Source organism: Rattus rattus, chromosome 12 (assembly GCF_011064425.1).
Source record: "Rattus rattus isolate New Zealand chromosome 12, Rrattus_CSIRO_v1, whole genome shotgun sequence".
In the NCBI taxonomy this organism is placed as follows: Eukaryota; Metazoa; Chordata; class Mammalia; order Rodentia; family Muridae; genus Rattus; species Rattus rattus.
In genome coordinates, this window is record NC_046165.1 from 84271679 (window position 1) to 84281810 (window position 10132).

General features: G+C 41.2%; 1 gene segment (V, D, J or C); it reads right to left on the bottom strand.

The window, feature by feature from the left end:
• Positions 1–8771: 8771 nt before the first annotated feature.
• On the bottom strand, positions 8772–9383 carry LOC116913261. The segment is given in 2 exon segments: positions 8772–9085; positions 9280–9383. Coding segments are annotated over 2 exon segments (366 nt in total).
• Between the last annotated feature and the right edge of the window lie 749 nt (positions 9384–10132).

Here is a 10132-nt window from a genome sequence, read left to right on the forward strand (position 1 = left end):
AGTTACGGGACAGCATGTCAGAAACAGAGCGGGATAAAAGATTAAAGAGCTCAAAGAGAAAAGGTGCACGTAAGAAAACAGACCCTCCCAAAGACTTTAGATCTGAGGGAGCGAGAGATAGGGGAAAAAATGCCCCAGGAGAGAAACAGGGAAAGGAGGAGAAAACCCCGAGGAAAAGCCTTTATCCGGTAAAGGAGTTAGAAGCTTTAGGGCTTGATAGTTCAGAAACAGACGAGCTTAGCCCCTCTGAGGAAGAGGATTTAGAAGATGAGGCAGCTCGATATGAAGAAGAAAGATATGGGCCTAGGTGGACAGCCACTGTGAAGAAACCGAAAGTTATGGATCCTTTGTGGACAAGGCTGGTAATTTTGTTTAAACTTCACAGAGTCATACTGATCAGATTTGATAGAGGTAGACCACCTGAAAAGCGTATTCAGGAGAATCAAACAAAAAGATTCACTTCCATACCATTTGTGAATGTCAGTCGTGCTGCTCGGATATCCCGTAATATATCTCAGTATCTTACAGGAATTTGGTTTCAACACGTTGATGGACTAGTCCAGGAATTGAGACAATCCATCGTCATATCAACTCCACTGAGTGGATGGTCACGTGGAAGTGGTGGAAAGGGAAAATCCTACCCTCTCTGCTGACTCCTATTGGAATGTGGGTCCCTTTCGTGGGACACCATCTAGTTTTTCCCCTTTGTCTATTGTCTGTCCTTGGTGCACCAAGCTGTCCATGTATGTCAGTTTATGTCTGTGTTTTGTTTCTCTTGCTTAAATGTTTTATGTTTCATGTTCAAAAGAGAAAATAGTAAAAACTTTATCTGCTGGTTGTTCACACCTTGATTTGGTTTTAACTCGTTTCAAAAAAGGAACAAATGAATAAAAAGCAGTTTCAATCAGTCCTTGGAGCCCTGTACCTGTAGCCAGGTGTCTAGGTCAGCTGGAGAAGCTGCCCAGGGGTGAGCGTCTGCATGAGCTGATTATTAGACTCAACAGGTGACAAGGTGCTTCTCTTAAAATCACAGCTAGAAAAGTCAAAATGGTGCTTGGTCTAAATATTAAAGATACGTGTAGCCACTTCAATTTTGTTTCTCATTGGTTTTAAATGTATACATATGCTCTACATGCCTTGGTTATGGACTATTGGCTTTTAAGTTATTAGATATGGTTAAAAAGGTGTAATATTGGTAACAGAAAGTTGACATAAAACTGGTAATTTGGATGAAGTCATTCTAAACAACAAGTGGCATGAGCCAACCTAGGGAAAAAGGTCTAAATTGAGGTAATATTTTTATGGAATTCTTACTCTAGAAACCAGGCTTCTAAAAGAATTTAGGGCAATGTCTCTTTGTTGAGGTATTGGAGACCGCACCATCATGCGTTCATATGTAGGAAATGGCAGTCAAACTTTGTAGCATGAAGGATAGACTTGGTGTTTTGGAGACTGGATTTTGGAGACTAGATTGTTGGAGGTTGAGTTTTGCTTTCCAAAGTTGTGGTTTGCCCTGAAGTTTTCTGTATTGTAATGCTAATTCCACTGCCCCAAGGACAGCTGCCTAGTCACTACTCAGAACACAGGTGACCTTGTGGTTGTGCTCTGGTGTTACAAGGAGAACTTAAAGATTGTGATTAAGGATTGCCAGTGTTAAATTGACTAACTCAAACTTATTTATAATTGAAAAAAAATCAAACAGATAGAGATTGTTACAAGATTTACAAAAGATTGATGAGGTTTTGGAACTTGTGAGAGCATTATATAGCCTGTTTGCTTACTCCAACTGCCATTTCAAGATAGATTTAGAGGATTGATTTTGAGTTTTCATTTCATGAGCTTGCTTTTATAATTTTAGAGAGCCCATGAAGTGATATCATTAAAAATGTTTACAAAAGAATGGCTAACAGCCTTATATTATGTAATTTTGTTGCTTCTTCAATGTAAAAAGTTAGAACTTTAAATCTTTAAGTGTATATGGAAATTTTTACTACAAATCTTTGCTCTCAAAATGAGCTTTAATATTTAGGGAGTAGCTATTACACTACTCCAGGAAAGAATATTTAAAACTAATTTTAAGCTTCTAAGGATATGTTAGTTGACTAAGTACCTCACCTTACCAGAGGTCTTAACTTTGTTATCCTCATTGGAGATAAAGCTTCAGTTGTGTTAATACAGAATTGTAGGCTAGAGTCATGGAAGTATTTTAAAAAGAAACCTGGTAAAACATATCTTATTCCAAACAACAGTTAAATTGGTTATTACAAAATACTGATATTTGGCCTATCACTTATACAAATTTTTCAGGCAAAGTTGATAATTTTATTCTTTACATGCTTTTGTATTTACTGTAAATTTGTATATGCAACCCATAGAAAATGCGCTTACTGTATTTATAGGTGGTTCATCTAATGAAAAGGCTACATGCATGATTGGATCACTTGTTTATTCTCTTGAGTTTCTGTTGCTTCAGCACATTATTAAATTCCGTGCTTTAGCCACTGTTTTTAAATCAAGCTTTCAATTCACATACCGATAGCCAATGTGTGGCTTGTGGTTTACAATTGATTTCAATTACTTAATACTTTACTAGAGACAAGTTTTCTACATGAAATCAGTGAGTGATGATTTCAGTGTGAATTGTCTGACAACTCACTGTCCTTTCAGTGCTCTGGCTCAGACAACTAAACAAAACCATAGACCCAGCTCTTTGAAAATGGTAATGGAGTTGATAACACACCCTCACGAAAAGAGGAAGACTCCAGTTGCTTACTTTCAACGCCCATCCTCACCCTGCCAACTCAGGGATTTCTAAATAAGGCTAAATCTGGACCTTGTTTACAGGATTTGGCATTTCTAATTAATGCTTACGTTTAGGTAAATAAAGCTGGTGAGGGGCTGGAGAGATGGCTTAGTGATTAAGAGCACTAAATACTGTTCCTTTATAAGCCATTTAAGAACTCAAACTGGATTGCTTGGACCCCTTAGCAAGGGAGGACAATGATACCAGACAGATTATAGGCCTTACATAGAAACAATTAGTCAAAAAATCTCATTCTTTATATATCCAAAACAATAATGCTGGAGACAATAATTTGGTATACAAGTCAATTTATAAATACAAGTGCTCAGTGTCCTCAATTATCTTAATAAATAAATAACATTTTAACAATTTTAATAAATAAAAAGGGGGAGTTATCCCTGTATGCTAAATAATACTCTTTTCATTTCAATTTTAAAATTTGGATGCCAAGGTTTATGGCACCCTACAACTAGGCATACTTCTGCCTAGGTGAAATAGAAAGATCCACATATTGACATGATCCTGTCCAGATATTTTATATGGGGAAGAGGGAATGTTTGTGTTTTTTCTACAGGATGCTACAAGAGTATGCCAGCTGCCAGAGGTGGTTGGTGAGACTTGCTGATCCTGGTTGCATGAAGATTCAGCTCTCGTGGTTCGGGTCCCTGGAGTCATTCCTCTGCCCTGAGAGGAAGATGGAAGATTCCCCCTCATCTTTTGTCATCACAGAGATTTTGGCGTTGCTGCAGTCAGTGTAACCGCTGTGTGTGTCCCGTCCCACTGTGGCGTACACTCAGACCCTCTGTGCACTGCTGCTTGCTGGAGAAGACTGGACTCCAGCCATTACTGCCCCCCTCATTCCCCTGGTGACTCTTGCTGCCTTAACTGGTGTTGTCATTTTGCAGTCTATAGCTTCACAGGAATGCCATCTGCGTGAAGCTGCTGTGGATTGGGGAACTATGCCCTGGTTGTGCAGATCTCAGACATGGTTCACTTGCCTGCTGGTTGTTCCAGAGATCCTGAACTGTCCTGAGAAAGACCTTGTTATTTTTGCTGCTATTGTAGCAGCCATTTACTGCTGCAGCCATTGTGTCTGCAGTGTCTGGAGTTACCCTCCCCCCATTCTATTGTTAGACAAGCACAGTGGGTGAACTTTCTGGAGTAGTTGCTAACGATTGGGAATTTTATTATAGGAGCGGCTTGACTACAGTCCTTGGTGGTAGCAGCTGAGGAGAACCAGATGAGGTGCCCACTATCAGGAGTGGCTCTGTTTGGTGCAGCCCTATGCTGTGGATTAGTGTTCATGCTATGGTTGGTTTGCAAACTCAGATCTCAACAGAACGTGACAAAGTCGTTTGTCACTCAAGCACTTGTGGCTATTGAACAAGGGGCCTCCCCTGAATTTGGTTATCTATGCTCAGGAATTAGTCGGCATCTGAGTTCTCTGCTCTTGCACCCCATGGATTTGTGGATCCATTACACTGGGATGAGAGAGACTAAATGATTCTTTGATCAGCCCTTCTACATTGCTGACGTTTCCTCATTGCACGCGATAGGGTGATCATGATTTCCCCACTAACTCATTTTCTGGCTGGCCTCTTTTATAGAGTTCACCCTAGGTCGTTTAGCAGTTACTGTCACACAGCACTGCGGTATCCAGAGACGGGCAACTTTCCTCATGCACAGACCAATCTAAGACACGGGGCCCGGTGGCGATAGGGTTACCCTATGACGGATAAGGCTGTGACATAGAGAAACGACCTAAGACAGGAGCCACAGCAGATGGACGTAACTACGGGGACCTAGACCAGTCTCATACTAGTAAAACAAAAAGGGGGAGATGTGGAAAGTCAGAATAACATTGCCACCACAAGATGGCGGTGGCTTCCACTGCGCCCCACATGGAAAGCCGGGATAGCATTTGCCATTACAAGATGGCGCTGTCTTCCGCCGCGCCAGCCCGACTTCCTTTCAGGAAGTTAGCTGTGTGAGCATGTGCAAGAGTGTCTTCGTCCCAGGTCTTTGCCCACTCCGGGGCGTGCCTATGAGATCATGGGTAAGCGACCAATCAGGTGTGGATGCGCCACGCTAGGGTGTATATAAGCCGCGCCATGCTGGGGCCCTGGTCTCTCCTCTTCAAGATGTAATAAATGCTTTGCTGCAGAAGGATCCTGGTGTCCGCACGTGCGTTCCTACTGGCGAGACGTTGGGCGCGCGACATTTTACTGAGTATTTTTGTATCGATATGCATAAGGGAAATTGGTCTGAAGTTCTCTTTCTTCAATTGGGTCTTTGTGTGGTTTAGGAATAAGCATAATTGTGGCTTCATAGAAGGACTTGGGTAGTTCTTTGTCTGTTTCTATTTTGTGGAATAGTTTAGACAATATTGGTGTGAGGTCTTCTATGAAGGTCTGATAGAATTCTGTACTAAACCTATCTGGCTCCTTTTGGTAGGGAGACTTTTACTGACTTCTTCTAATTCTTGTGGAGTTAGGGGGTTGTTTCGATGATTTATCTGATCCTGACTTAATTTTGGTGCTTGGTATTTGTCTAGAAAATTGTCCATTTCCTCCAGATTTTATAGTTTTGTTAAATGCAGGCTTCTGTTGTAGGATCTGATCATTTTTTTTTTAATTTCTTCTAATTCTGTTGTTGTGTCTCCCTTTTCATTTTTGATTGTGTTAATTTGGATATGGTTAGTCTGGCTAAGGGTTTATCTATCTTGTTGATTTTCTTGATTCTTTGTATAGTCCTTTTTGTTTCTACTTGGTTGATTTCAGGCCTGAGTTTAATTATTTCCTGCTTTCTACTCCTCTTGGGTGTATTTGCTTCTTTTTGTTCTAGAACTTTTAGGTGTGCTGCTAAGCTGCTATTGTATGCTCTCTCGTGTTTCTTTTTGAAGTCACTCAGAGCTATGATTTTACTCTTAGCCCTATTTTCATTGTGTCCCATAAGTTTGGGTATGTTGTACCTTAATTTTTATTAAAGTCTTTATTTTTTTTTTTTAGTTCTTCCTTGACCAAGTTATCATTGAGCAGAGTGTTGTTCAATTTCCATGTATATGTGGGCTTTCTCTTGTTATTGAAGACCAGCCTTATTCCCTGGTGATCTGATAGGATGCATGGGATTATTTCAATCTTCTTGTACCTGTTGAGGCCTGTTTTGTGGCCAATTGTATGGTCAATTTGGGAGAAGGTACCATGAGATGCTAAGAAGAAGGTATATTCTTTTGCTTTAGGATGAAATATTCTGTAAATATCTGCTAAGTCCATTTGGGTCATAACTTCTGTTAATTTTTCTATGTCTCTGTTTAATTTGTGTTTCCATGATCTGTCCATTATGAGTGTTGAAATCTCCTACTATTATTGTGTGAGGTGCAATGAGTGCTTTGAGTTTTAATAAGTTTTCTTTTATGAATGTAGATGCCTTGCATTTGGAGCATAGTTATTTAGGATTGAGAGGTTTTTTGGGTAGATTTTCCCTTTGATGAATATGAGGTGTCCTTCCTTATCTTTTCTGATGACTTTTGGTTGAAAGTTGATTTTATTCAATATTAGAATGGCTACTCCAGCTTGTTCCTTTGGGCCATTTGCTTGGAAAGTGATTTTCCAGACTTTTACTCTGAGGTAGTATCTCTCTTTGTCTCTAAGGTGTGTTTCCTGTGTGCAGTAGAATGCTGAGTCCTCTTTACATATCCAGTCTGTTAGTCTATGTCTTTTTATTGGCGGAATTGAGACCATTGATGCTGAGAGATATTAAGGAATAGTGATTGTTGCTTCCTGTCATTTTTGTTGTTAGAGGTAGAGTTATGCTTGTGTGTCTCTCTTCTTTTGGTTTGGTTGCAAGGTGATTACTTTCTTGATTTTTCTAAGTTGTAGTTTCCCTCCATGTGATGGAATTTTCCATCTATTATCCTTTGTAGGGCTGGATTTGTAGAAAGATATTATGTAAATTTGGTATTGTCATTCAATATCTTTGTTTCTCTATCTATGTTAATTGAGAGATTTGCTGGATATAGTAGTCTTGGCTGGCATTTGTGTTCTCTTAGGGTCCATATGACATCTGCCCAGGATCTTCTGGCTTTCATAGTCTCTGGTGAGAAGTCTGGTGCAATTCTGATAGGTCTGCCTTTATATGTTACTTGACCTTTTTCCCTTACTGCTTTTAAAATTCTTTCTCAGTTTTCTGCATTTGGTGTTTTGACTATTATGTGACAGAAGGATTTTTTTTTTCCTGGTCTGATCTATTTGGAGATCTTTAGGCTTCATGTAAATTTGTGGGCATCTCTTTCTTTAGGTTTTTTCTATAATTTTGTTGAAGATATTACTGTCCCTTTAAGTTGGGAGTCTTCACTCTCTTCTATATCTATTATCCTTAGGTTTGATCATCTCTCTATGTCCTGTATTTCCTGGATGTTTTGTGCTAGGAGCTGTTTTCATTTTATGTTATCTGTGACTGTTATATCATTTTCTTTGGTATCTTCTGCTCCTGAGATTCTCTTTTCTATCTCTTGTATTTTGTCAGTGTGGCTCGCATATATGACTCCTGATCTCTGTCCTAGGTTTTCTATCTCCAGGGGTGCCTCCCTTTGTGCTTTCGTTATTGTTTCTATTTCCATTTTTAAATCCTGGATCGTTTTGTTCATATCCTTCACCTGTTTGGTTGGGTTTTTCTATAATTCTTTAATGGATTCTTTAAGGGATTTTTGTTTCCTTTTTAAGGGCTTCTATTTGTTTACTTGTGCTGTCCTTTATTTCTTTAATGGAGTTATGTATGTCCTTATTAAAGTCCTCCATCATCATCATAAAATGTGATTTTAAATGCAAATCTTGCTTTTCCAGTGTGTTTGGATATCCAGTATCTGCCTTGGTGGAAGAGCTGGGCTCTGATGATGCCAAGTAGTCTTAGGTTCCTGCGCTTGCCTCTCGTCATCAGGTTGTCTCTGGTGTTAGCTTGTCTTGCTGTTTCTGAAAGTGGCTTTGCCCTCCTGTAGACCTGTGTGTCAGCACTCCTGTAGACCTGTTTGCTTTCAACCGGATCTGGGAACAGAGAGTTCTGCTCTCAGGTGTGTAGGTGCTCCTGGTGACTGGCTTTCAACTCTCGGCACAGGCAAAAACCAGAAGGTTCCTGCTCCTGACTGGGCCTAGGTCCTCTGCCCAAAGGGCACTGATGGCACTAAGCAATTTTGTTTTGGGTCAGAAATGTGGGCAGAAAGTATTTGTCTCCTCTGGGTTCTCTGGAGTGTCCGCACTTCTGAGGGCCCAGCTCTCTCCCACAGAGGATTTGGGTGCAGGGAGCTGTGGTACTGGTTCAGTACAGTTCCTGGTGCAGACAGAAACCAGCCAGTTCCTGCCTCTGTCTGCTCCTATATTCATGTATCCAGAGGCACTATGCAGTTTCCTCTCGGGCTGGGAATGTGTGCAGAAGTGTGCAGAAGTGGCTGTCTGTCCTGAGGTCTCAGGATTCACCGCACTTCTAAGAGTTCGGCTCTGTCCACCACGGGATTTGGGTACAGGGAGCTGTGGGATTGGTTCAGTTCCATCAAATGTGTTTCTGTTGTCCCTTCTAAGCACACATCTCAGGTGCAGTCCTTTTACCTGGGACATAAGAGTGTGGTACTGGCTTCCCTCTGCACACAAATGCAGGGCTCAGCCCTCCTTTACTTTTTTCCATAACCTTCAGAACTTTCTAGCTTTTTCTCTGACCTCCGCGGTTAAGGAAAAGGCTAATGTTTTCTCCACCTTCCCCCTTTATGGTGGCTGCCAGGATTTCCTGCCTTTCTACAAAGTTTTTCTCTTGAAATCTGTTGAAAATTCCTTCAAGCTCTCTTTTCAGACTGTTTTAAAACTGTCTTTCTAATGAGACAGTGGCCCAAAAAGGGAATTTCAGTTCCAAGTACAGTATTTGAAAGACTTCTCTGTCACCTATGCCTCCTCAAAGCCTCCAGGAGCAGGTTTTGGTACTGGCTCTAAGTTTCTGGGGAGCATGGTGCGGCCACCACACAGATGTAGGTGGCAGCGTCATCCAGCAGGGAGGCTGTGATGTGCAGGGTGCTGTGCTTAGCGTCTGCATCCAGAGTTGCTGAGTATCTTCCACTTGATGTTTTCTCTTCCTTCTTTGTCAGGACTGTCAGGGACACAGGACCTCTGCCTCTGTCTCGTTTGTACCACCTCAAGTTGTTGAAGGGAGTCACAGTGTAATTGCATTGAAGGACACAGCTCTCTCCCTGATGGACAACCAGGGACTGGGGACTCTGTTCCACTTGGGTCTTGCCAGCCACCCCTATTCAGAAAACAGTGAGAGATTCCAGAAATCAATCATCTATCCTTAGATGAGAATCCTTCCTTACTCTCTACAAGCATCTCAGGTTATCTACAAGTAGGCCCATGTGTCTCTCCTAGCACACAGAATCACATCCTTCCCCACATCCTAAGATGCCTTCCTATGGCCCCTAGCTAACACCTCCACTCACTCACACTGATGATGCAGCCACAAAAGCACCCAGCAGGCCCTCAGGTGCTTCCCCATGGTTCTTCTGCAGAAGCCTAGCCCAAAGCTGCTGCCTGATTCATCAGCTTTTTCTTGTAGCTTTAAATGGGGACTCTCAGGAAGGACAGCCAGCCAGTCAGAGACTGATGCATGCAGGCACTCACGCAGACGTGCACGAAGGCAGGCATGCACTCACCCGCTCCTGAGGTAGGACTAAAGCTCGCACTGCCATCTTGGGGTCAGAGTTGTACTTGCTCAAAATCTCTGAGTGAGCTTTCTGTGGTTGTTTTTTGCTGTTGGAAATTTGGTGCCAGATGTAAATTCTTATGTATGTGAGTGTGCATGTCTGTATGTATAAAAACCACAGGAGGGTGTCTATAATAATTTATCTCAGGACTATGTAAGACAGTTAATATTTACTTTCCTCATCTGAAAATAGATCCCAAAGGATCTTTGAACGTTTAATAGAAATGATTCATGGTGAAAGCTAATGATAATGACAAGCCTCAGTTTAGTGCTCCCCTAAAATGCAAATGTCTTTAGAATGTGACTTTTACCTCTGCTCTATTTGCAACTATGTTACCAATTTCAAATGACGAATTTTGTCAAAAAGCAGGTACATTCAAATTCTGTGTATTAATTCTTTGACAATTTCATGTTAACACACAATGTGTTTCTGATTTAATATAAAATTCTCCTCTCACAGTAATGGCATGATTTTTGATCATTCCTCATTAGTTCAACAATGCTTTTCAAGACCTATGCTACCAAGTTGCCCATAAGAATCAGCAATTCTCTGTGCTCATAAATCACACACTAATGCAGGAATAGTTGAGTGTC